We start from the raw sequence: 27,232 nt of genomic DNA, 5'->3' as shown, positions 1-27,232 counted from the left end.
GAGGAAACCGGAGCACCCGGAGAAAACCCACGCACGTCACGGGGGAGAAGGTACAAACTCTGTACAGACAGCAGCTGAGGTCAGGATGGAACCCGGGTCTCTGGCGCTGTGAGGCAGCAACTCTACCGCTGGGCCACACGTGCGGGCCTGGAAAGGAGGAAATCGATGCTGGAGGTGAATTTGCGGTGACATCACAAATGATTAATTGTGAATGTTTCTTGGTGGTGACGTGATATCTCTGAGTGGCTTCATCCTACCAGAGGAGCTGCCTCCCTCTGCGAAATGCTGAGGCTCCAGCCTGTGGACATCTGCCCAAGTGTCTCCATGGTGTTTGGTGAACCCTCCCGAGAAGCTGTGAACGTAATATAAGGCAGGATGAATCCTTCTTTCAAGTTAGAGGTGGTGGGACTTCTGCAAGATCCAAGGTTCCACACTGTGACAGTAACTGCTCAGGTGAGTTAAGGGCCTGTCCCACTTACGTGTCCTTGGCACGCAAATTACGCGACCTCGTGGTGGCATTGAGGTGCATGGGCATCGTGTGGCCGCTCGGGGCCGGTCCCAGTGAGAAGCGCGGAGGGGTATGGAGTTGTGCGCGACATCGCGCGGGGCTCCGAAATTTTTGTAGTGAATGAAATCTTCGCGCGCCAAAGGCATGTCGCGTAACTGACGCCCGAAGTGGGACAGGCCCAAGACCCTGGCGCGACGCAACGTCTCACCTCCAACAGCAGCAGAAGCAGGCGAACGATCGCCGAGCTCGGCCTGGGGCTCACGGCCATTGTGGTCTGGATCCGCCTCCACTTCTACTCCCAGAGCGGGGCCAAGAAAATTGAAGATAGACACAAAATGCTGGAGTAACTCAGCGGGACCGGCAGCATCTCTGGAGAGAAGCAAAGGGTGACGTTTCGGGTCAAGACCCTTCTTTCAGACTGAAGAAGAGTCTCGACACGAAACGTCACCCATTGCTTCTCTCCAGAGATGCTGCCGGTCCCGCTGAGTTACTCCAGCTTTGTGTCCATCTTCAAATCATGTCACGCGCTCCAGGACGGCCGTGCGTACGCATGAAATCACGCACGACCTTCGCGGGACCGTCGCAGCTCAACGCGACCACGAGGTCGCGTAATTTGCGTGCCAAGGACACGTAAGTGGGACAGGCCCTTTAAAGTCACGCAGCACAGAAACAGGCCCTTCAGCCCAACACGCCCCACTTGCCCACGTTTGGACCACATCCCTTTAAACCTTTCCTATCTATGTACCTGGCCTAGTGTCTCTTAAAAGTTGTTATGGTGGAGATATAGCACGGAAACAGGCCCTTTGGCTCAACTTGCCCATGCCAACCAAGATGTCCCATCTACACTAGTCCCATTTCTTTGCATTTGGCCCATTTCCCTCTAAACCTTTTTCTATCCATGTACCTGACCAAGTGTCTTTTAAATGTTGTTATAGTAGCTGCCTCAACTACCTCCTCTGGCAGCTTGTTCCTTACACCCACTACCCTCTGAGTGGAAAAGTTGCCCCTTGGGTTATTATTCAATCTTGCCCCTCTCACCAACATCACTTCCTTTCTTCTTCCCATCCCCGCCCCCCATCCCACCCACACATCAGTCTGAAGACGGGTCTCGACCCGAAACGTCACACATTCCTTCGCTCCATAGATAGAAAAAATAGGAGCAGGAGGAGGCCATTCGGCCCTTTGAGCCAGCACCGCCATTCAATGTGATCATGGCTGATCATCCACAATCAATAACCCGTGCCTGCCTTCTCCCCATATCCCTTGATTCCACTAGCCCCTAGTGCTCTATCTAACTCTCTTAAATCCATCCAGTGATTTGGCCTCCACTGCCCTCTGTGGCAGGGAATTCCACAAATTCACAACTCTCTGGGTGAAAACGTTTTTTCTCATCTCAGTCTTAAATGGCCTCCCCTTTATTCTAAGACCTGGTTCTGGACTCACCCAACATTGGTAACATTTTTCCCGCAGCTAGCTTTCCTGCAGTCCTTTTATAATCTTATATGTTTCTATAAGATCCCCCTCATCCTTCTAAACTCCAGTGAATACAAGCCTAGTCTTTTCAATCTTTCCTCATATGACAGTCCCGCCATCCCAGGGATCAATCTCGTGAACCTACACTGCACTGCCTCAATCACAAGGGTGTCCTTCCTCAAATTAGGAGACCAAAACTGTGCACAATACTCCAGATGTGGTCTCACCAGAGCCCTATACAACTGCAGAAGAACCTCTTTACTCCTATACTGAAATCCTCTTGTTATGAATCCTCAGCCTCACCCGCTGAGTTTCTCCAGCATGTTTATATACTTTCGATTTTTCCAGCATCTGCAGTTCCTTCTGAAACATTACTTCCTTGGTTTGTTTGATTTACTTTGAACGAAATCCATAAATACTACATCCATAAAGACCCGAAAAGTCACCCATTCCTTCTCTCCGGAGATACTGCCTGTCCTACTGAGTTACTCCAGCACTTTGTGTCTATCTTCAGGCTAAAAGTAAAAAAGGAATTAAAATTGAAGTACTTCTTTTCCCAAAGGTGCTAAAGCTGGGATTCCCATCTCGGATCACCGAGCTGGTGATACGCCCACTGCTGGAATTTGCTTGGGACAGTTACTTGGCTGAAATGAAGAAGGTATTTGCACCATTTCGTATGTCATTTAAAAGAAGCTTCATGCACCAGGTCAACATAGGGTAGTGCGGATGTGGAGAGGATGAGTCTACTGGGAGAGTCTAGGATTAGAGGCCATAACCTCAGAATTAAAGGACGTTCCATTAGGAAGGAGATGAGAAATTTCTTTAGTCGGAGGGTGGTGAATCTGTGGAATTCTTTGCCACAGAAGGCTGTGGAGGCCAAGTCAGTGGATATTTTTAAGGCTGAGTTTGATAAATTCTTGATTAGTACAGGTGTCAGGGGTTATGGGGAGAAGGCAAGGAGAAATGGGTTGAGAGGGAGAGATAGATCAGCCATGATTAAATGGTGAAGTAGACTTGATGGGCCGAATGGCCTAATTCAGGATCAGTTCCTGTGTATTGGAGGGTAGCTAATGTTATCCTACTTTTTAAGAAAGGCGGGAGAGAGAAAACCGGGACCAGTTAGCCTGACATCGGTGGTGGGGAAGATGCTGGAGTCAATCATAAAAGATGAAATAGCGGCACATTTGGATAGCAGTAACAGGATCGGTCCGAGTCAGCATGGATTTACGATGGGGAAATCATGCTTGACTAATCTTCTGGAATTTTTTGAGGATGTAACTAGGAAAATGGACAATGGAGAGCCAGTGGATGTAGTGTACCTGGACTTTCAGGAAGCATTTGATAAGGGCCCACATAGGAGATTAGTGGGCAAAATTAGGGCTCATGGTATTGGGGGTAGAGTGCTGACATGGATAGAAAATTGGTTGGCAGACAGGAAACAAAGAGTAGGGATTAACGGGTCTCTTTCAGAATGGCAGGCAGTGACTAGTGGGGGACCGCCACTACAGTATTTACAATATACATCAATGATTTAGATGAAGGGATTAAATCATTAGATTTAGATTAGCAAATTTGCAGATGATACAAAGCTGGGTGGCAGTGTGAACTGTGAGGAGGATGCTATGAGAATGCAGGATGACTTGGACAGGTTGGGGGAGTGGGCAGATGCATGGCAGATGCAGTTTAATGTGGGTAAATGTGAGGTTATCCACTTTGGTGGCAAGAACGGGAAGGCAGATTATTATTTAAATGGTGTCAAATTGGGAAAAGGGGAAGTACAACGGGATCTGGGGGTCCTTGTTCATCAGTCAATGAAAGTAAGCATGCAGGTACAACAGGCAGTGAAGAAAGCGAATTGCATGTTGACCTCCATAACAAGAGGAGTTGAGTATAGGAGCAAAGAGGTCCTTCTGTATGCAGATGATACTAAGATAGGTGGGGTTGCGGGTAATGAAGTAGAGTTTCAAAGTCTACAGAGAGATTTATGCCAGTTGGAAGAGTGGGCTGAAAGATGGCAGATGGAGTTTAATGCTGATAAGTGTGAGGTGCTACATCTTGGCAGGACAAATCAAAATAGGACGTACATGGTAAATGGTAGGGAATTGAAGAATGTAGGTGAACAGAGGGATCTGGGAATAACTGTGCACAGTTCCCTGAAAGTGGAATCTCATGTAGATAGGGTGGTAAAGAAAGCTTTTGGTGTGCTGGCTTTTATAAATCAGAGCATTGAGTATAGAAGTTGGGATGTAATGTTAAAATTGTACAAGGCATTGGTGAGGCCAATTCTGGAGTATGGTGTACAATTTTGGTCGCCTAATTATAGGAAGGATGTCAACAAAATAGAGAGAGTACAGAGGAGATTTACTAGAATGTTGCCTGGGTTTCAGCAACTAAGTTACAGAGAAAGGTTGAACAAGTTAGGGCTTTATTCTTTGGAGCGCAGAAGGTTAAGGGGGGACTTGATAGAGGTTTTTAAAATGATGAGAGGGATAGACAGAGTTGACGTGGAAAAGCTTTTCCCACTGAGAGTAGGGAAGATTCAAACAAGGGGACATGACTTGAGAATTAAGGGACTGAAGTTTAGGGGTAACATGAGGGGGAACTTCTTTACTCAGAGAGTGGTAGCTGTGTGGAATGAGCTTCCAGTGAAGGTGGTGGAGGCAGGTTCGTTTTTATCATTTAAAAATAAATTGGATAGTTATATGGATGGGAAAGGAATGGAGGGTTATGGTCTGAGCGCAGGTATATGGGACTAGGGGAGATTATGTGTTCGGCACGGACTAGAAGGGTCGAGATGGCCTGTTTCCGTGCTGTAATTGTTATATGGTTATATGGTTATATGGTTCTGCAGTTGTACAGAGCCCTAGTGAGACCACACCTGGAGTATTGTGTGCAGTTTTGGCCCCCTAATTTGAGAAAGGACATTCTTGCTATTGAGGGAGTGCAGTGTAGATTCACAAGGTTATTTCCCGGTATGGCGGGACTGTCATATGCTGAGAGAATGGAGCGGCTGGGCTTGTACACTCTGGAGTTAGAAGGATGAAAGGGAATGTCATTGAAACATATAAGATTATTAAGGGTTTGGACACGATCGAGGCAGGAAACATGTTCCTGATGTTGGGGAGTCCAGAACCAGGGGTCACAGTTTAAGAATAAGGGGTCAGCAATTTAGAACGGAGATAAGGAAACACATTTTCACACAGAGAGTTGTGAGTGTGTGGAATTCTCTGCCTCAGAGGGCGGTGGAGGCCAGTTCTCTGGATACTTTCAAGAGAGAGTTAGATAGGGCTCTTAAAAATAGCGGAGTCAGGGGATATGGGGAGAAGGCAGGAACGGGGTACTGATTGGGGATGATCAGCCACGATCACATTGAATGGCGGTGCTGGCTCGAAGGGCCTCTGTGGCTTGATGACTTACAAAGGAGTGGGCTTCTAGAGTTGGGGCTTGCAAAGTTGCTAGTTTTAGACAGCATAGTATCAAAGTGAATTATGGTTAATAGGATTAGGACACCATACTGTCAAAGAACCCTGCCTGTGACTTCAGGCACAACCTATTTGTGACCAGGAATCCAGAATGGGAAGAAGTTATTTTGAGTTACTCCAGCTTTTTGTGTCTTCCTGCAGTCATTTCCTTCCCACTTGTAGTCAGGATGGAGCCCGATTCTCTGGCGCTGTGAGGCAGCATCTCTACTGCTGCGGTACCATGCCGTGCTGACTTTAGATTGATATGGATCACGTGCTGTGCAAGGCAGAGGAGATTACTTGGCACAGACACTGTAGGCCAACCGCCCTGTTGTTGCATTGGAATGTTCTGTGTTGTGTGTTGTGTGTTGGGTGTTGTGTGTTGTGTGTTGTGTGTTGTGTGTTGTGTGTTGTGTGTTGTGTGTTGTGTGTTGTGTGTTGTGTGTTGTGTGTTGTGTGTTGTGTGTTGTGTGTTGTGTGTTGTGTGTTGTGTGTTGTGTGTTGTGTGTTGGGTGTTGGGTGTTGGGTGTTGGGTGTTGTGTGTTGTGTGTTGTGTGTTGTGTGTTGGGTGTTGTGTGTTGTGTGTTGGGTGTTGGGTGTTGTGTGTTGGGTGTTGGGTGTCGTGTGTCGTGTGTCGGGTGTCGGGTGTCGTGTGTCGTGTGTCGGGTGTCGTGTGTCGTGTGTCGTGTGTCGTGTGTTGTGTGTTGTGTGTTGGGTGTTGTGTGTTGTGTGTTGTGTGTTGTGTGTTGTGTGTTGGGTGTTGGGTGTTGTGTGTTGTGTGTTGTGTGTTGGGTGTTGGGTGTTGTGTGTTGTGTGTTGTGTGTTGGGTGTTGGGTGTTGGGTGTTGTGTGTTGGGTGTTGGGTGTCGTGTGTCGTGTGTCGGGTGTTGTGTGTTGTGTGTTGGGTGTTGGATGTTGTGTGTTGGGTGTTGTGTATTGGGTGTTGTGTGTTGTGTGTTGGGTGTTGTGTGTGTGTTAGGTGTTTGTGTGTTGTGTGTGTGTTGGGTGTTTGTGTGTTGTGTGTTGGGTGTTGTGTGTTGTGTGTTGGGTGTTGTGTGTTGGGTGTTGTGTGTGTGTTGTGTGTTGTGTGTTGTGTGTGTGTTGGGTGTTTGTGTGTTGTGTGTTGTGTGTTGTGTGTTGTGTGTTGTGTGTTGGGTGTTGGGTGTTGGGTGTTGTGTGTTGGGTGTTGTGTGTTGTGTGTTGGGTGTCGTGTGTCGTGTGTCGTGTGTCGGGTGTTGGGTGTTGGGTGTTGGGTGTATTGTGCTGTTGTGTCGTTGTGTGTTGTGTGTTGGGGTGTTTGTGGTGTTGGTGTGTTCGTGTGTTGGGTGCCGTTGGTGTGTTGGGTGTTGAGGTTGTGTTGTGTTGGGTTGATTGGGTGTTGTGTGTTGGGGTTGTCTGGGTGTTGGGTGTTGGGTGTTGTGTGTTGGGGTGTTGTGTGTTGGCGTGAGTTGGGGTGTTGGGTGTTTTGTGTGTTGTGTGTGTTTGGTTTGTGTGGTTTGGTGTTGGGGTCGTGGGTGTTGTGTGGTTGTGTCGTTGGGGTGCTTGTGTGTCGTGTTGGGTGTTTGATGTGTTGGGTGTTGTGCAGTTGGGTAGTTGTGTGTTGTGTGTTGTAGTGTTTGGGCTGTTGTGTGTTGTGGTGCTTGGGTGTTGGGTGTTGTGTGTTGGGTGTTGTGTGTTGGGTGTTGTGTGTTGTGTGTTGGGTGTTGTGTGTGTGTTAGGTGTTTGTGTGTTGTGTGTGTGTTGGGTGTTTGTGTGTTGTGTGTTGTGTGTTGGGTGTTGTGTGTTGGGTGTTGTGTGTTGTGTGTTGGGTGTTGTGTGTTGGGTGTTGTGTGTGTGTTGTGTGTTGTGTGTTGTGTGTGTGTTGGGTGTTTGTGTGTTGTGTGTTGTGTGTTGGGTGTTGTGTGTTGGGTGTTGGGGGGTGGGTGTGGGTGTTGGGTGTTAGGTGTTGGGTGTGTGTGTGTGTGTTAGGTGTGTGTTGTTGTTGTGTGTGTTGGGTGGTGTGTGGTGTGTGTTGTGTGTTGTGTGTTGGGTGTTTGTCGTGTGTGAGTGTGAGTTTATGTTGCTTTGTGTGTGTGTTTGTTGGTGTGTGTGTGTTTGTTGTGTGTGTGTGTGTGTGTTGGTGTGTGTGTGTTGGTGTGTGTGTGTTGGTGTTGGTGTGTTGTGTGTGAGTTTGTGCGTGTGTTGTGTGAGTGTGTGTGTGTGTGAGTGTGAGTGTATGCGTGTGTGTGTGCGTGTGTGTGTGTGTGTGTGTTGTGCGTGTAAGTTGTGATTGTTTTAGACACAAAAACCGAGTGTATCTCAGCGGGACAGGCAGCATCTCTGGATGAAGTCCAAAGAAGGGCCCCGACCCAAAACGTCACCCAATCCTTCTCTCCAGAGATGCTGCCTGTCCCGCTGAGTTACTCCAGCATTGTGTTGTGTCTATCTTCGGTGTAAACCAGCTCCTGCAGTTCCTTCTTACGCATTGTGATTGATTTTTCCAGGTGGGAGAGAGTGAAGTGTGGGGCTTCACCTCGTGTGTAATGTGCTTCCTCGATGGCCAGCTGCTGGGTGATGAGAAGGATTTCCTGCAGTGGGCCAGGGTGGAGTTTGCGTACACTGACTACAGACCACAATCGCTGTATCGAGCAATCACCGATGACTTTCATTCAAAGTACCTGAAGAACACCAAGGTGAGTCCCAACAGCGCGCCCCATCGTCCCGCCACACTACGGACTAAAGGGCCTGTCCCACATTCCCCAGCTGCCCACGAATTCTCCCGAGTTTTCCCCTTGATTCAAACTCGGAGAATGTTCGTAACGGGTCCGTAGGAGTCCGTAGATATATCATAGTAGCAATGTTACAACATTTTGAGATTTAAAAAATCAAGTCTGCAATTTATCCCATCAGATAAAGCATAAAAATAAGTTTAATTTGACACCTAATTCACTTTCATATCTTCAGTATTAAAAAAGTTATGGCCATTTTCATACTCGGAAATTAGCATCTTGTTTCCCCATTGATTTTCCATTGACTTAACACAAAAGCTGTGATCAAGGACAGTCAAAAGCCCATAACTTTTTTTAAATTTAAGAGAACTGAAATAAATTTTCAGTTATTATAGATTGAAGCATTCTGAAACAAATATTAAACAATCTTACGTGGATGACCTGAAATTAAAGCATATAATTAGTTAGTTACCCAATTGTAGCTAATTCCAAAATTCAATTACTAGATCTAAACATCTATCCATTTCTTAAGAAAATATTAACATTTTTAAATAGCCTAAGTGTCCAAATAACATTCACACAAGAATTCACAATAAAACATGATTTTAAAATCTCATTGACATAAATCTATAGGCCAAATGGAAGGGATTTAGTGTTCAATTGCTGTAAATTAATGGCCATTTAAATCAGCTTGCGAGTGGGTTTTTCTGGAACGCGATTGTTTGGAACGTTGCTATTGCGGTGGATTTAAAGCCCATATGCGGCATGAAAGATACTGCGGGAATGAATGGGCCCCCAAGTCACGTACTCGCAACTTAAAGGTTTGTATAAAGGGATCTTAAGAAGCATTTTTTAATGTAAAAATAAACAACCTACCTTGCGTTGTCCCCTACATAAGATCCGTCCCGTTGTCGGGGTTCACGGCTTTAGAGGATGATTTTTAATCTACTATAACAATTAAATAACCCGATTTGGTTTAAAAATAGCTGCAGCGAACTAATGTCGCAGCGATTTTTCGTCAGCAACCAAGTAGGCTGAACAACCTCGATTTCAACAGCCTAGAGAAAATCGCATTTTAAACCCGCCCCCCTCTCAAAGGCACCAAAGTCGCGCACACGGGCAGCGACAGAACTGTAGCGCCGTTGAAGGTAAGTTTTGCAACATACCTAATCATAGCGGCTCGTTATGCCAGCCGTAGGTACTCGGGGCATCAGGTAATGACAAAAAATATCCGCGAGTAAAAAAATACTGGGAGGAAAATAATTGCAACATTTAATGCCCCGAGTACCTACAGCTGACATAACGAGCTGCTACGATATATCTATGGACTCCTACGGACCAGTTACGAACATTCTCTGAGTTTGAATCAAGGGGAATACTCGGGAGAATTTTTGAGCAGCTCGGGAAAGTGGGACAGGCCCTTAACACAACCACACGCCTCTGTACTTTATCAAATAAGACTTTTTCTTTATCAAATACACTTTTTCTCACAGAGAGTGGTGAGTCTGTGGAATTCTCTGCCTCCGAGGGCAGTGGAGGCCGGTTCTCTGGATACTTTCAAGAGAGAGCTAGATAGGGCTCTTAAAGATAGCGGAATCAGGGGATGTGGGGAGAAGGTACACAAAAAAGCTGGAGAAACTCAGCGGGTGCAGCAGCATCTATGGAGCGAAGGAAATAGGCAACGTTTCGGGCCGAAACCCTTCTTCAGACTGATCGGGGGTGGGGGGGGGGGGCGGGGACAAGAAAGGAAAAAGGAGGAGGAGCCCGAAGGCTGGGGATGGAGGAGACAGCAGGGGGACTGAGGAAGGGGAGGAGATAGCAAGGACTAACAAAATTGGGAGAATTCGATGTTCATGCCCCCAGGATGCAGACTCCCCAAGCGGAATATGAGGAGCTGTTCCTCCAATTTCCGGTGCTGCTCGCTGTGGCCATGGAGGAGACCCAGGACAGAGAGGTCGGAGACGGAGTGGGAGGGGGAGTTGAAGTGCTGAGCCACCGGGAGGTCAGCTTGGTTATTGCGGACCGAGCGGAGGTGTTCGGCGAAACGATCGCCCAACCTCCGCTTGGTCTCACCGATATAGATCTGCTGACATCTAGAGCAGCGGATGCAATAGATGAGGTTGGAGGAGATGCAGGTAAACCTCTGTCGCACCTGGAACGACTGCTTGGGTCCTTGAACGGAGTCGAGGGGGAGGTAAAGGGACAGGTGTTGCATCTCTTGCGGTTGCAAGGGAAAGTGCCCGGGGAGGGGGTGGTACGAGAGGGAAGGGAAGAATTGACAAGGGAGTTATGGAGGGAGCGGTCTTTGCGGAAGGCAGACATGGGGGGAGATGGGAAGATGTGGCGAGTGGTGGGGTCACGTTGGAGGTGGCGGAACTGACGGAGGATTACCTGTTGTATGTGACGGCTGGTGGGGTGAAAGGTGAGGACTAGGGGGACTCTGCCCTTGTTGCGAGTGGGGGGATGGGGAGAGAGAGCAGTGTTGCGGGGTATGGAAGAGACCCTGGTGCGAGCCTCATCTATGGTGGAGGAGGGGAACCCCCGTTCCCTGAATAATGAGGACATTTCAGATGTCCTGGTGTGAAACGCCTCATCCGTGGAGCAGATGCGGCGTAGACGGAGGAATTGGGAGTAGGGGATGGAGTCCTTACAGGAAGCAGGGTGGGAAGAAGTGTAGTCCAGATAGCCATGGGAGTCAGTAAGTTTATAGTGGATGTCGGTCAGAAGTCTATCACCTGCGATGGAGATAGTGAGGTCAAGGAATGGTAGGGAATTGTTGGAAATGGTCCAGGTGTATTTGAGTGCCGGATGGATATGGGGAGAAGGCAGGAACGGGGAACTGATTGGGGATGATCAGCCATGGTCACATTGAATGGCGGTGCTGGCTCAAAGGGCCGAATGGCCTACTCCTGCACCTATTGTCTATTGACTAAGATAGGTTCAGAATCAGCGCAGAGGAGCCTGAAGATGTGTAATATAAGTAAAACTCTTACCTATTATTGATGGTGGGCGTTTTAAGCTTTTGAACCTTCCGCCAGCTGGCCTCGCCGTCAACTCACCTGCATTCCTGGACCAATTCCAGACCGAGAATCTGAAGAAGTGTCTCGACCCAAAACATCACCTATCCATATTCTCCAGAGATGCTGCCCGACCCTCTGAGTTATGTTCATGTGATAGGAGCAGAATTGGGCCATTCGGTCCATCAAGGCTACTCCGCCTATCTTTCCCTCTCCACCCCATTCTCCTTTCTACTCCCCATAGCCCCTGACACCCGCACTAATCAAGAATCTGTCGATTTCCACCTTAAAAATATCCTAAAGAAATCCTCCTCATCTCCTTCCTAAAGGAACGTCCTTTAATTCTGAGGCTGTGACCATTAGTCCGAGACTGCCCCACTGGTGGAAACATCCTCTCCACATCCAGGTCATTCTATCCAGGGGTTACTCCAGCTCTTTGTGTCTTTTTGTGTATTAACCAGCATCTGCAGTTCTACTACTTCTACATTGATAAACCCTGAGTCAGTTACAGCGGACAATCGGCTATATCGGAGGAATTTCTTTAGCCAGAGGGTGGTGAATCTGTGGAATTCATTGCCCCAGGAGGCTGTGGAGGCCAAGTCAATGGATATTTTTAAGGTGGAGATTGATAGATTCTTCATTAGTATGGGTGTTAGGGGTTATGGGGAGAAGGCAGGAGAATGGGGCTGAGAGAGAGACAGATAGATCAGCCATGATTGAACAGCTGAGTATGCGATGGGCCGAATGACCTAATTCTCCTCCTATCACTTATGACCTTATGAACCATTCCCCCCCTCTATGGTCCATTATAACGAGGGTTTATAATAATACTGATCTAGTTGTATTATACCATAAAATAATCTTGTTTCTTTGCCTTCTTTGGGATGAAAGTGATTCACATTTCCAAGCATTGTGAAAGAAAACAGCTGCATTGAACATATGTGCATAGTTGATAGGAGCAGAATTAGTCCATTCGGCCCATCAAGTCTACTCCGCCATCAATCAAGGCTGATCTATCTCTCCCTCCTAAGCCTATTCTCCTGCCTTCTCCCCATAACCCCTCACACCCGTACTAATCAATAATCTATCTATCTCTGCCTTAAAAATATCCATTGACTTGTCCTTCACAGCCTTCTGTGGCAAAGAATCCCACAGATTCACCACCCTCTGACTAAAGAAATTCCTCCTCTTCTCCTTTCTAAAGGTGCGTCCTTTAATTCTGAGACTGTGCCCTCTGGTCCCAGACTCTCCCACCAGTGGAAACATCCTTGGGCCACTTGGACTCTACTGAGCCAAGTCCCAAGTTTGGTGACACAACTTTATGCCGATTATGGTAACGCAATGGGCACGGTAGTTGGGTTTTCCCCGTTATCTTACGCCCGTCTCATTCCGATCTTTGTTACCGTTAAATATTTCTCCGTACATAGACTTTCCACCGTCTCCTCGGCTTGACAGGACATATGAATGTTAGCATTCATAGCAAAAGGATTTGAGTTTAGGAGCAGGGAGGTTCTACTGCAGTTGTACAGGGTCTTGGTGAGACCACACCTGGAGTATTGCGTACAGTTTTGGTCTCCTAATCTGAGGAAGGACATTCTTGCCATAGAGGGAGTGCAGAGAAGGTTCACCAGACTGATTCCTGGGATGTCAGGGCTTTCATATGAAGAAAGACTGGATAGACTCGGCTTTTACTCGCTAGAATTTAGAAGATTGAGGGGGGATCTTATGGAAACTTACAAAATTCTTAAGGGGTTGGACAGGCTAGATGCAGGAAGATTGTTCCCGATGTTGGGGAAGTCCAGAACAAGGGGTCACAGCTTAAGGATAAAGGGAAAATCTTTTAGGACCGAGATGAGAAAAACATTTTTCACACAGAGAGTGGTGAATCTCTGGAATTCTCTGCCACAGAAGGTAGTTGAGGCCAGTTCATTGGCTATATTTAAGAGGGAGTTAGATGCGGCCCTTGTGGCTAAAGGGATCAGGGGGTATGGAGAGAAGGCAGGTACAGGATACTGAGTTGGATGATCAGCCATGATCATATTGAATGGCGGTGCAGGCTCGAAGGGCCGAATGGCCTACTCCTGCACCTATTTTCTATGTTTCTATGTTTCAATGTTTCACAAAAGAAAGACAGCTGTATGAGTTCTCCCCCTTTCTGTTGTGGGGTAGACTGAGACTGACTCCCCCCCCCCCCCCCCCCCCCTCATGGGTGATGTTTCGGCTCCAGACCCTTCTTCAGACTGAGGATCAGTGGAGAGGGAGACTAGAGATGGGGAAGGGCAAGGTGTGAAAACGACAGATCAAAGCAAGGAAATGTAGAATGGTTCATTGTTAGAACCATAGAAACATAGAAAATAGGTGCAGGAGTAGGCCATTCAGCCCTTCAAGCCAGCACCGCCATTCAATATGATCATGACTGATCATCCAGAATCAGTCCCCATTCCTGCTTTCTCCCCTATCCCTTGATTCTCTTGGCCCATCAGGTCTACTCCACCATTCAATCATGGCTGATCTATTTCTCCCTCCCAACACCATTCTCCTGCCTTTGAACATTGAATTCTCCCAATTTTGTTAGTCCTTGCTGTCTCCTCCCATCCCTCAGCCTTCGGGCTCCTCCTCCTCCTTTTTCGTTTCTTCTCCCCGCCCCCCCCACCCCCCATCAGTCTGAAGAAGGGTTTCGGCCCGAAACGTTGCCTATTTCCTTCGCTCCATAGATGCTGCTGCACCCGCTGAGTTTCTCCAGCATTTTTGAGTACCTTCGATTTTCCAGCATCTGCAGTTCCTTCTTAAACAACATTCTCCTGCCTTCTCCCCATAACCCCTGACACCCGTACTAATCAAGAAGCTATCTATCCCTGCCTTAAAAATATTCACTGACTTGGCCTCCACAGCTGTCTGTGGCAATGAATTCCACAGATTCACCACCCTCTGACTAAAGAAACGGCATGTTTTTGATATTTAATGTTTAATGTCTGTTTCCTTGCAGCACATATATGTCTACTTGGAGATTGCCATTAATCAACAGCCTGTTGGGAGATTGTTATTGGAGGTAAGGAATGCAGTGGCGTTATTTTCTGCCCTCCTATCTTCAGAATTAGACTGACTTCAGTGTATAAAATCATGAGAGGAATAGATCGGGAGACGCATAATCTCTTGTCCAGAGTAGGGGAATCGAGGACCAGAGGACAGAGGTTTAAGGTGAGGGGGAAAGATGTAATAGGAGTCTGAGGGGTAACTTTTTCACACAAAGGGCAGTGGGTGTATGGAATGAGTTGCCGGAGGAGGTAATTGAGGCAGGGTCTATCGCTGTGTTTAAAAACATTTAGACAGGTACAAGGATAGGACAGGTTTAGAGGGTACACAAAAAAGCTGGAGAAACTCAGCGGGTGCAGCAGGAAAGGAACGAAGGAAATAGGCAACGTTTCGGGCTGAAACCCTTCTTCAGATTTTACAGCATCTGCAGTTCCTTCTTAAACAGGTTAAGAGGGATTTAGGCCAAACGCAGGCAGGTGGGACTAGTGTAGATGGGACATGTTGGTCAGCGTGGGCAAGTTGGGCTGAATGGCCTGTTTCCACACTGTATGACTCTTTGAAGAATTATCACGGGAATAATTTCTCTTAAATGTCATGATAAATGTGTGATTGATTGATTGAACAATGTAGCGTAGAACCAAGGCCCTTCGGCCCACTGTGTCCATGCCGACCATCGATCGCCCGTTCACACTAGTTCTGTGTTATCACACTTTCTCATCCACTCCCTACACATTAGGGGTAATTTGACAGAGGGCCAATTAGCCTACATGCCCGCACGTCTTTGGGATGTGGGAGGAAACCAGAGCAACCCACGTGGTCACAGGCAGAACGGGCAAACTCCACACAGACAGCACCCGAGGTCAGGAACGGACACAGATCTCCAACACAGTTCCTGCCTCACAGCGCCAGAGGTTGAGAGTTAGATAATAAGGAATTATTACTAATCTGTCTGAAGAAGGGTCTCGACCTGAAACGTCACCCATTCCTTTTCTCCAGAAACGCTGAGTCGCTCCAGCATTTTGTGTCTATCTTCCGTGTAAACCAGCATCTGCAGCTCCTTCCTGCACATGTTACTAATCAATGACCGTTCAAAGCTTTTTACAGATAAGTGTCCGAAAACCTGCAAGAACTTTGAGACGTTGTGTACAGTAGAGACTGCAGAGACTGCAAAGACTGCAAAGACTGCAGAGACTGCAGAGACTGCAGAGTCCACATCTACAGACTCACAGCTATGCTACAAAGGAACGATATTCCACAGACTGGTGAAGAACGGCTGGATTCAAGGAGGAGGTAAAACAATTTCTCTGAAGAAATGGTCCTAAGCCAAACATCACCTATCCATGTTCTCCACAGATGCTGCCTGACCCGCTGAGTAACTCCAGCACTCTGTGAAACGTCACCTATCTATGTTCTCCACAGATGCTGCCTGACCCGCTGAGTTACTCCAGCACTCTGTGAAACGTCACCTATCCATGTTCTCCACAGATGCTGCCTGACCCGCTGAGTTACTCCAGCACGCTGAGCCATTACATTGGAGTTTCGAGATACAGAGTGGAAACAGGTCCTTCGGCCCACCGAGTCCGCGCCGACCAGCGATCCCCCCGCACACTAACACTATCCTACACACACACACTAGGGACAATTTACAATTTACAGAAGCCAAATAATCTACAAACCTGTAACGTCTTTGGAGTGTGGGAGTAAACTGGAGCACCCGGAGGAAACCTACACGGTCACAGGTAGAAGGTACAAACTCCACACAGACAGCACCCATAGTCAGGATCGATCCTGGGTGTCAATAGACAATAGGTGCAGGAGTAGGCCATTTGGCCCTTCGAGCCAGCACCGCCATTCAATGTGATCATGGCTGATCATCCCCAATCAGTACCCCGTTCCTGCCTTCTCCCCATATCCCCTGACTCCGCTATTTTTAAGAGCCCTATCTAGCTCTCTCTTGAAAGCATCCAGAGAACCGGCCTCCACCGCCCTCTGAGGCAGAGAATTCCACAGGCTCACCACTCTCTGTGAGAAAAAGTGTTTCCTCGTCTCCGTTCTAAATGGCCGACCCCTTATTCTTAAACTGTGGCCCCTGGTTCTGGACTCCCCCAACATCGGGAACATGTTTCCTGCCTCTAGCGTGTCCAAGCCCTTAACAATCTTATATGTTTCAATGAGATCCCCTGTCTGGTGCTGTGAGGCAGCAACTCTACCGCTGTGCCACCGTGTCCTTTTCTGTGTAAAACAGTTTCTACAAGCCAATTGAAGAACATGGTTGTGCCATCTGACATTGATCAGAATTCCACACATTGGGAGTAGCCACAGCAGTAACTATTACCAGGTTTAAAAGCACAGCGTGGTAAATATTATGCTGTACACGACATGAAATGGTTGAAAATCTTCCCTGAATTATACATACAGCAGAGTTGTAGAGTCTCTGTTGTTTCTGCACCCCACCACAATGTTTAAGAAACATTTAGACAGGTACATGGATCGGACAGGTTTAGAGTGATGTGGGCCGAACGCTGGCAGGTGTGCAACAGTTGTCAAGCTCAGAAACAGGCCTTTCAGTCCAATGTCAACCAAACCTGCCCCACCTACACTAGTCCCACTTACCCGCGTTTGGCCCATATTCCCCAAAACCTTTTCCTATCAACATACCTGTCCAAGTGTCTTTTAGACGAGATTTAAACGAGATTGATCACTGGGATCGCGGGACTGTCATACGAGGAAAGATTGAAAAGACTAGGCTTGTATTCACTGGAGTTTAGAAGGATGAGGGTGGATCTTATAGAAACATATAAAATTATGTAAAAGGACTGGACAAGCTAGATGCAGGAAAAATGTTCCCAATGTTGGGCGAGTCCAGAACCAGGGGCCATAGTCTTACAATAAAGGGGAGGCCATTTAAGACTGAGGTGAGAAAAAACTTTTTCACCCAGAGAGTTGTGAATTTGTGGAATTCCCTGCCACAGAGGGCAGTGGAGGCCAAGTCACTGGATGGATTTAAGAGAGAGTTAGATAGAGCTCTAGGGGCCAGTGGAGTCAAGGGATATGGGGAGAAGGCAGGCACGGGTTATTGATTGGGGACGATCAGCCATGATCATATTGAATGGCGGTGCTGGCTCGAAGGGCTGATTGGCCTCCTCCTGCACCTATTTTCTATGTTTCTAAATGTTGTTATTGTATCTGCATCAACGACAACATAGAATACGGAGCACGGTGGCGCAGTGGTAGAGTTGCTGCCTCACAGCGCCAGAGACCCAGGTTCGATCCTGACTACGGGTGCTGTCTGTACGGAGTTTGCACGTTCTCCCCGTGACCCGCGTGGGTTTTCTCCGGGTTCTCCGGTTTCCTCCCACACTCCAAAGACGTGCAGGTCTGTAGGTTAATTGGCTTCTGTAAATTGTCCCTAGTGTGTGTTGAGGATAGGGCTAGTGTACGGGGCGATCGCTGGTCCGTGTGTGGACTCGGTGGGCCGAAGGGCCTGTTTCCGCGCTGTATCTCAAAACAAAGACCCTTCGGCCCATTATGCCCAGGTTGATCATCACACCCGTCTGCACTAATCCTACTGACCCACATTAGGTCCGGAGTCTGCTGAGCCTTTGCTAATCAAGAGCTTCTTAAACGTAGTGAGAGTCTCTGGCTCCTCAAACCTGCGGCCTCTGGTTCAGTGGCACTTTGTCATCAGTCTTTTACCCAGGTCAGGGGAATCGAGAACCTCAGGACATAAGGAGCAGGAAGGAACTGCAGATGCTGGTTTATACAGAAGGCAGACACAAAATGCTGGAGTAACTCAGAGGATCAGGCAGCATCTCTGGGATCAGGTGACATTTCGGCTCGAGTCCCTTCTTCAGACTGAAAGTTGAAAGTCCTCACGGGACATATGTTTTGTCAGAGGGAAAAGAATTGATACGATCCTGAGGTGGCAACCTTTTCACACAGAGCGTGATGAGACAATAGACAATAGGTGCAGGAGTAGGCCATTCGTCCTTCAAGCCAGCATCGCCATTCAATGTGATCATGGCTGATCATCCCCAATCAGTACCCCGTTCCTGCCTTCTCCCCATATCCCCTGACTCCGCTATCTTTAAGAGCCCTACCTAGCTCTCTCTTGAAAGTATTCAGAGAACCTGCCTCCACCGCCCTCTGAGGCAGAGAATTCCACAGACTCACCACTCTCTGTGAGAAAAATTGTTTCCTCGTCTCTGTTCTAAATGGCTTACTCCTTATTCTTAAACTGTGGCCCCTAGTTCTGGACTCCCCCAACATCGGGAACATGGTTCCTGCCTCTAGCGTGTCCAAACCCTTAACAATCTGTGCATCAATGAGTATCTGGAACAAACTGCCAAAGAGGACGTATTTGAGGAAGGCACAGTAACACCATCTAATAGACACTTGGACAGGTACATGGATAGGATGAGGTTGAGAGGGATATGGGCCAAGGGCAAGGCAGGTGGGACCAGCTTAGTTGGTTGGCAGGGACATGGGATGTTGCATGTTGGTCGGCAAGGACGAGTTGGGCTGAAGGGCCTGTTTCGGTGCTGTGTGACTCAATGAGAGGACACGGTGGGGCTGGATGCATTGAGGCAATGCTGTGGGTGGGAGGGCAAGGAAGCAGGGCAGTAAAAAGATTCAGGTACAAGTAGTGTTAAATGTAATCCAGGCAGCTACGGTACAATTAATAATTACAGAGGTACACTGATGCAATAAGGGTTCACCATCTCTTTTGCCTCCTTGTCACCTTCCCCTCAGCTAACAAGTTAGATATAGCTCTTAAAGCCCTGTCCCACTGTATGAGTTCATTTAAAGAGTTCTCCCTAGTTTTCCCTGATTCGAACTCGGAGATTTACGGTAATGGCCACTCGTCGGTACTCGGGGCTCTCGTGGACATTTTTCAACATGTTGAAAAATCTTCATGAGTCTTCCCGTGCTTACCTGCCGTTAGCGAGTCTTCCCGAGTACCTGCCGTTAGCGTTACGAGCCACTAAATGACGTCCCCGAGCTCCGACGTACCCGCTACGTTCATTCTCCGTGCTTACCACGAATTTGATTTTTTTTTAACTTGGGAGAGCTCTTGGAATGAACTCGTACCGTGGGACAGGGCTATTAGGGTTAATGGAATCAAGGGATTGGGGAGAAAGCAGGAACGGGCTCTGATTCTGGATGATCAGCCATAATCATATTGAATGGCGGTGTTGGCTCGAAGGGCCGAATGGCCTACTCCTGCACCTATTGTCTGTTTCAATGTTTCTAACAATGAACCATTCTACGTTTCCTCGAACATCGTCTGCTTTGATCTGTCGTTTTCACACCTTGCCCTTCCCCATCTCTAGTCTCACTCTCCCCTAACTCTCAGTCTGAAGAAGGGTCTGGAGCCGAAACGTGGCCCATTCCTTCTCTCCAGAGATGCTGCCTGTCCCGCTGAGTTACTCCAGCATTCTGTGTGTATCTTCAATGCAGGAGGAAATACTGTATATATTTACCAAGTTCATTTACTTTAGTCTTTAGACTTTAGAGATACAGCACGGAAACAGCCCCTTCGGCCCATCGAGTCTGCGCTGACCATCGATCACACTCCCACTATCCTACACGCTACAGTCACAGAACAGTTGAAACATTCATGTTTTTGATATATATGATATCATGAACTCATACAGCTGTCTTTCTTTTGTGAAACCACAGATGTCCTGTCAAGCCGAGGAGACAGTGGAAAGTCTATCTACGGAGAAACATTTAACGGTAACAAAGATCGGAATGAGACGGGCGTAAGATAACGGGGAAAACCCAACCGCCGTGCCCATTGCGTTACCATAATCGGCATAAAGTTGTGTCACCAAACTTGGAGCTTGGCTCAATAGAGTCCACGTGGCCCAAGGATGTTTCCACTGGTGGGAGAGTCTAGGACCAGAGGGCACGGCCTCAGAATTAAAGGACGCACCTTTAAACTAAACTATACTAAAACTACTTATCGCTTTAAAAACCATACAGAAGTATCAATGGGAATTAGCAGATGCTCAAAGCAAAAATTGAATCTTGGTGCAATGTTACTTACCGAATAGTGAAAGGCCTGGATAGAGTGGATGTGGAGAGGATGTTTCCACTGGTGGGTGAGTCTAGGACCAGAGGTCATAGGCTCAGAATTAAAGGACGTTCCTTTAGGAAGGAGATGAGGTGGAATTTCTTTAGTCAGAGGGTGGTGAATCTGTGGAATTCATTGCCACAGAAGGCTGTGGAGGCCAAATCAATGGATATTTTTAAGGTGGAGATTGATAGATTCGTGATTAGTACGGGTGTCAGGGGTTATGGGGAGAAGGCAGGAGAATGGGGTTAGGAGGGAGAGATAGATCAGCCATGATTGAATGGCGGAGTAGACTTGATGGGCCGAATGGACAAATTCAGCTCCTATCGCCTATGAACATGGCCCACCTGGACCAAACCTATGTGAATGTCCCCCTCTGGCTCATTCCCTTGCTAGGAGTCCTTGCCTCCCAGTGAGGACCCCTTCTCCCATCTCCATCACTCCACCTCCTCAAGGGCTGCCCCGGATGCCCCACACCCTGAAACCCCTCCCCTCACCCCCTCCAATCTCGCCCTCCCCTCACCCGCTCCATCTCGCCCCTCCTGTCTCACCCCCCAAACCCCTCCCCTCACCCCCTCCAATCCAATGCAAAATCCTCTCAGGACCTTTGTATTCCCGACTGCCAGCACAACATCGACCTTCCGGACATCTACACTCCCCTTCGCCACCCCTATCTCCCCACACTCCCATCCACCCCCCCCCCCACTCAGACTCCTCCCCTCACCCCCTCCAATCTCACCCCTCCTGTCTCACCCCACCAAACCCCTCCGTTACCCACTCCAATATCACACCTTCAAACCCATGCTTTCCCCTCTCCAATCTGCCCCCCTATACCCCTCCCCTCAGCCCCTCCACCATTCCCCTTCCCCCACTCCACTCTCACCCCCTCCACCCCTCCCCCAACCCCTATAATCCCACCCCCCCCTCTCCAATCACCCCCCTTCCCCACTCCTATACCCCCCCTCCTATCCAAGCCCTCCACCCATCCCCTCACCCCTCCAATCCCATGCAAAGCCCTCAACTCCTCAACATCCGCTCCACGCTGTGCTTTGTCCAAGCTTCATCTAACTCCTTCATCGTTCCCCACTGTCCCTATCTTACAATCCCACCCATTCCTCCTCATCTCCCTGAGATTCTCCTCGTTCCAGTCTTCCAGCTGAACCAGTCAACGGCCTGGAGGTCAGGTTCTGAAGGTGTGTATTAATGTGCTGAGGCTCCCAGCCTGACTCTGCAGTGGAAGCCGTGACAACAATAGACAATAGGTGCAGGAGTAGGCCATTCGGCCCTTCGAGCCAGCACCGCCATTCAATGTGATCATGGCTGATCATCCCCAATCAGTATCCCACTCCTGCCTTCTCCCCACATCCCCTGACTCCGTTATTTTTTAAGAGCCCTATCTAGCTCTCTCTTGAAAGCATCCAGAGAACCTGCCTCCACCACCCTCTGAGGCAGAGAATTCCACAGACTCACCATTCTCTGTGAGAAAAAGTGTTTCCTCGTCTCCGTTCTAAATGGCTTACTGCTTATTCGTAAACTGTGGCCCCTGGTTCTGGACTCCCCCAACATCGGGAACATGTTTCCTGCCTCTAGTGTGTCCAAACCCTTATCAATCTTATATGTTTCAATGAGATATCCTCTCATCCTTCTAAACTCCAGCGTGTACAAGCCCAGCTGCTCCATTCTCTCAGCATATGATAGTCCCGCCATCCCAGGAATTAGCCTTGTAAACCTACGCTGCACTCCCTCAATAGCAAGAACATCACACAACACACATTAGTTTCATTTGGTTTAGTTTGGAGATACAGCGCGGAAACAGGCCCTTCGGCCCACCGAGCCCGCACTGACCAGCGATCACCCGCACGCTAGTTCCATCCTACACACACTAGGGACAATTATCCTTCAAACCTGCACGTCTTTGGCTTGTGGGAAGTAACCAGAGCTCCCGGAGAAAACCCACGCGGTCACAGGGAGAATGTAGAAACTCCGCACAGGCAGCACCCATGGTCAGGATTGAACCTGGTGTCTCGGGCGCTGTGAGGCAGCAACTCTACAGCTGCACCCCATGCTTACTAAGTCTGTGTTACCCCACTTTCTCATCTACTCCCTACAAAATAGAGGGGAAACTTGCAGAGGCCAATAACCTACAAACCTGCACTGCTTTGGAGTGTGGGATGTAACCAGAGCACCCGGAGAAAACCCACGTGGTCACAGGGTGAATGTAGAATCAAGACTGTACAGAGAGTTCAGATTCAGATTCAGATTCAAACTTTATTGTCATTGTGCAGTGTACAAGTACAGAGACAACGAAATGTAGTTAGCATCTCACCCAGAAGTGCGAACATAGAATAATGGAACAGTAAAATATATATATGTATATACAGTAGCAGTAGTGCAATTTTCGGGGGAGGGAGATCAGTCACTGGGGGATGGAGTGTCCGGGGGGGGGGGGGTGACTGGCAATCACCAAGGTGCAGAGTTAAGTAGGGTAACAACCGCAGGGAAGAAGCTGTTCCTGAACCTGCTGGTCCGGCAACGGAGAGACCTGTAGCGCCTCCCGGATGGTAGGAGGGTAAACAGTCTGTGGCTGGGGTGAGAGCAGTCCTTGACGATGCTGCTTTGGACAGACTCAATGGAGGGGAGCGAGGAACCGGTGATGCGTTGGGCAATTTTCACCACCCTCTGCAGTGCTTTCCGGTCGGAGACAGAGCAGTTGCCATACCATACTGTGATACAGTTGGTAAGGATGCTCTCGATGGTGCAGCGGTAGAAGTTCACCAGAATCTGAGGAGACAGATGGACCCTCTTTAGACAGCACCTGTAGCCAGGATCGAACCCGATGCCTCTGGCGCTGTGAGGCAGCGACTCTACCCCTCTAAACTCAAATAATTCCACTGGACCTGTAACAATAAAGTATCATTGATATGAAATGCTTGATATTCCTGGGTCCCAAAAGACAAATAGTTGGATCACTGCCAACAATAGCTAAAGTGGATGATGTATATTTTCTGTTACCAGATGAGAACTTTGCAATCTCACACTGCAAGAGAGGAGTCCTAGGAATGGCTAACAGAGGGCCACACACTAATGCAAGTCAGTTCTACATCACACTTCAGCCAGCACCCTGGATGAACGCCAGATTTGTCTCATTTGGGTGAGTCTCTCTGTAATCCTGTCTCAATATTGCTGGTTTCATGCAGAAAGATGCTATTTATTTTATATACTATACGGAAGCATATAAGATTACGAGGTTCTTGGGACTCCACCTGGCGGATGACCTGACCTCTACGACCAACACCACAGCAGTGATCAAAAGAGCTCAGCAGCGGCTCCACCCTCTCCGGAGACTAAGGAAAGCAGGTCTCCCTACTGCTCATCTAAGGACCTTCTACAGGGGCACAATCGAAAGCATACTGACCTACGGCATCACTTCCTGGTTTGGGAGCTGCAAGGCTTATGAGCAAAACCAACTCAACAGGATAGTGAAGACAGCCAGCAGGATCATTGGTGCCCCACTCCCTTTCCTGTTGGAGATCTACAAGAAGCGGAGCATCAGTAGAGCCATCTCCATCATCAAGGACCCCTACCACCCATCACACCACATCTTCTCCATTCTGCCATCTGGGAAGAGGTACAGGAGCATCAGCTGCAAAACCAGCAGGATGCTCCACAGCTTCTTCCCACAGGCAATAAGACTTAACGGACTGTGTCCCCTCCCCAAATATCGTTCACCAACATATCTAACCTGCCCATACTTTGACAGCTAGGCACCTGTCAAAGTAAAGCCACTGTTCGGTCTGAATGTCTGCTTTTATTTCAATTTTTAGGCCTATTTTTAGATATGGTCATTTAAATTTTTTTTTAAAGCTATATGTATTTATTCTGTTTTTATTAACCGCACTGATGGTAACTGATTGAGAAACAATTTTTCGTTTCATCTGTGTATGTAAGTACTCAGTTAAAATGACATTAAAGTAAATACTGAATACTGAATACTGAGGTAGCCAGTCGGAACCTTTTTCCCAGCATGGGAAATGTCAAAGACTAGGGTGGTCACAGCGGTAGATTAGCAACCTCACAGCGCCAGAGACCTGGGTTCGATCCCGACTACGGGTGCTGTCCGTACGGAGTTTGTACCTTCTCCCCGTGACCGTCTGGGTTTTCTCCGGGTGCTCCGGTTTCCCCCCCCACACTCCAAAGACGTACAGATTTGTAGGCTAATTGCCACCGGTAAAATGGTAAAGTGTGTGTAGGATAGTGTAATTAGTGTGCGGGGATCGCTGGTCGGCGTGGACTTGGTGGGCCAAAGGGTTGCTTTTGTGCTGTATCTCTAAACTACACTAGAAGGCGTAGCTTTAAGGTGAGAGGGGCAACGTTTAAAGGAGATGTTCGGGGGCAGATACGACAGTGGCGTTTAAAAGCCTCTTGGACAGGCCCACGGGGGTGCAGGGAATGGAGGGATATGGATCACGTGTAGGCAGAGGAGACTAGTTTAACTTGGCTTCATGTTTGGCACAGATGTTGTGGGCCGAAGGTCCTGTTCCTGTGCTGTACTTTATGTTTTATGTTGTAATTACATGGATAATTTAACTTTACAAGTTTTTACAATTTTTATGGGAAAGCATTATGGAGAAAATAAATCCTGGAGAAACCTAATTTGATATACAAAGTGCTGGAGTAACTCAACGGGTCAGTTGTTTATAAGTTCCAGGAGAAGAATGAGGCCATTTGGCCCATTAAGTCTACTGCCCCATTCAATCATGGCTGATCTATCTCTCCCTCTCAACCCCATTCTCCTGCCTTCTCCCCATAACCCCTGGCACCCGTACTAATCAAGGCAGCATCTCTGTCATGTTGAATCTCCCCCACACCTTAATTTTTTTTTAAATTATATGTTGGCATATTTGCTCTACCAATTCCCGTTGACTATTTGGGGACCTGTAGTACACTCCCAACAGGGTGATCATCCCTTTCTTGTTTGACAGAAACAAAAAGACAACAAATAGCCAGGTGAAACTTACTATATGCTCAGAGCAGTCAAATGCAACAGAAACTAAAGATGAAAGTCAAATAGACAATAGACAATAGGTGTAGGAGTAGGCCATCCGGCCCTTTGAGCTAGCACCGCCATTCAGTACCCTGTTCCTGCCTTCTCCCCATATCCCCTGACTCCGCTATTTTTAAGAGTCCTATCTAGCTCTCTCTTGAAAGTATCCAGAGAACCTTCCTCCACCGCCCTCTGAGGCAGAGAATTTCACAGACTCACAACTCTCTGCGTGGAAAAGTGTTTCCTCGTCTCCATTCTAAATGGCTTACCCTTCATTCTTGTTGGGGGGGGGGGGGGGAGTCCAGACCCAGGGACCACAGTTTAAGAATAAGGGCCGAATGGCCTACTCCTGCACCTATTGTCTATTCTCAATTGTACAGGTGTAGTTGAGGCAGGTACATGGATAGGAAAGTATAAGAGGGATATGGGCCAAAAGGACTAGCTTAGATGGGTCATCTTGGTCGGCACGAACCATTTGGGCCGAAGGACCTGTTTCCGTGCTCCATGACTCAATTAAAGCAGATTTCAAATATTGATTTAAATAATGTTTCCACTAGTGGGAAAGTCAAGGAGCAGAGGCCATAGCACCAGAATATAAGGATGTACCTTTACAAAGGAGATGAGGAGGAATTCCTTTAGGGAGGGGATGTTGAATCTGTGGAATTCAATGCCACAGACAGCTGTGGATATTTCAATGTCAAGTCAATGGATATTTTTACAGCATAGATAGATAGATTCTTGATTAGTATGGGTCTTTTAGGGGTTATGGGGAGACGGCAGGAGAATGGGGTTAGGAGGGAGAGATAGATCAGCCATGATTGAATGGAGGAGTAGACTTGATGGGCCAAATGGCCTAATTCAGCTCCTATCCCTCATGAACGCACAGTTAATCACAGTTGATTTATTTTCCCTCAACTTACCTGACCGCTTTTTGTTTTTTTTCCTTTTTCTTGGACAGACATCTGATAGCAGGCACAGAAGTTCTTGAAAAAATGGAATCGATACCAACATATAATGAGAGACCGACAGTGGAATGCAAGATTACCGATTGTGGCTACTATTTCCCATAAACACTCGTGCTCCTTCAGATTGAATAAAATAACATCCCGTTCAAGCTTCCATCACATGTCCTTGTGGTGAAATATTTCTTACACCATATAATCATTCAATCATTGCATTACACTAGACAATAGGTGCAGGAGTAGGCCATTCAGCCTTTCGAGCCAGCACCACCATTCAATGTGATCATGGCTGATCATCCCCAATCAGTACCCCTTTCCTGCCTTCTCCCCATATCCCCTGACTCCGCTATCTTTCAGAGCCCTATCTAGCTCTCTCTTGAAAGCATCCAGAAAACCGGCCTCCACCGCCCTCTGAGGCAGAGAATTCCACAGACTCACCACTCTCCGTGTGAAAAAGTGTTTCCTCGTCTCCGTTCTAAATGGCTTACCCCTTATTCTTAAACTGTGGCCCCTGGTTCTGGACTCCCCCAACATCGGGAACATGTTTCCTGCCTCTAGCGTGTCCAAACCCTCAATAATCTTACATGTTTCAATAAGATACCCTCTCATCCTTTTAAATTCCAGAGTATACAAGCCCAGCCGCTCCATTCTATCAACATATGACAGTCCCGCCATCCCGGGTATTAACCTGGTGAACCTACGCTACACTCCCTCAATAGCAAGAATGTCCTTCCTCAAATTTGGAGACCAAAACTGCACACAATACTCCAGGTGTGGTCTCACTAGGGCTCTGTACAACTGCAGAAGGACCTCTACTCCATGTAGGACCTCTGCTCCTATACTCAACTCCTCTGGTTATGTAGGTCAACATGCCATTCGCTTTCTTCACTGCCTGCTGTACATGCATGCTTACTTTCATTTACTGATGAACAAGAACCTCCCAGATCC

At 47.8% G+C, this 27,232-nt stretch overlaps 1 protein-coding gene across 1 annotated transcript; it reads left to right on the top strand.

Annotated features, from left to right (window-relative positions):
* Nucleotides 1-282: 282 nt before the first annotated feature.
* Nucleotides 283-26,441, top strand: ppil6 (peptidylprolyl isomerase like 6). The gene is made up of 8 exons (XM_033022098.1): nt 283-360; nt 2,496-2,639; nt 7,925-8,113; nt 14,153-14,215; nt 15,294-15,489; nt 19,882-19,938; nt 23,294-23,429; nt 26,281-26,441. Exons 1-8 carry the CDS (start codon nt 283-285, stop codon nt 26,390-26,392), a joined length of 975 nt encoding a protein of 324 aa, XP_032877989.1. The 3' UTR covers nt 26,393-26,441.
* The last annotated feature ends 791 nt before the right edge of the window (nt 26,442-27,232 follow it).

Source organism: Amblyraja radiata, chromosome 5 (genome assembly GCF_010909765.2).
Source record: "Amblyraja radiata isolate CabotCenter1 chromosome 5, sAmbRad1.1.pri, whole genome shotgun sequence".
Taxonomy (NCBI): domain Eukaryota; kingdom Metazoa; phylum Chordata; class Chondrichthyes; order Rajiformes; family Rajidae; genus Amblyraja; species Amblyraja radiata.
The sequence above is the reverse complement of the archived record's forward strand: the minus strand, read 5'-3'. Positions and strand labels throughout refer to the sequence as shown.

Excerpts from the sequence above, each read along its gene's own strand:
- ppil6 (XM_033022098.1), top strand. The coding sequence starts at position 283 with ATGCTGAGGCTCCAGCCTGTGGACATCTGCCCAAGTGTCTCCATGGTG. Across the intron at positions 14,216-15,293 it reads TTGGGAGATTGTTATTGGAG|CTTTTTACAGATAAGTGTCC; the intron begins GTAAGGAATGCA and ends GACCGTTCAAAG. Across the intron at positions 23,430-26,280 it reads GCCAGATTTGTCTCATTTGG|ACATCTGATAGCAGGCACAG; the intron begins GTGAGTCTCTCT and ends TTTCTTGGACAG.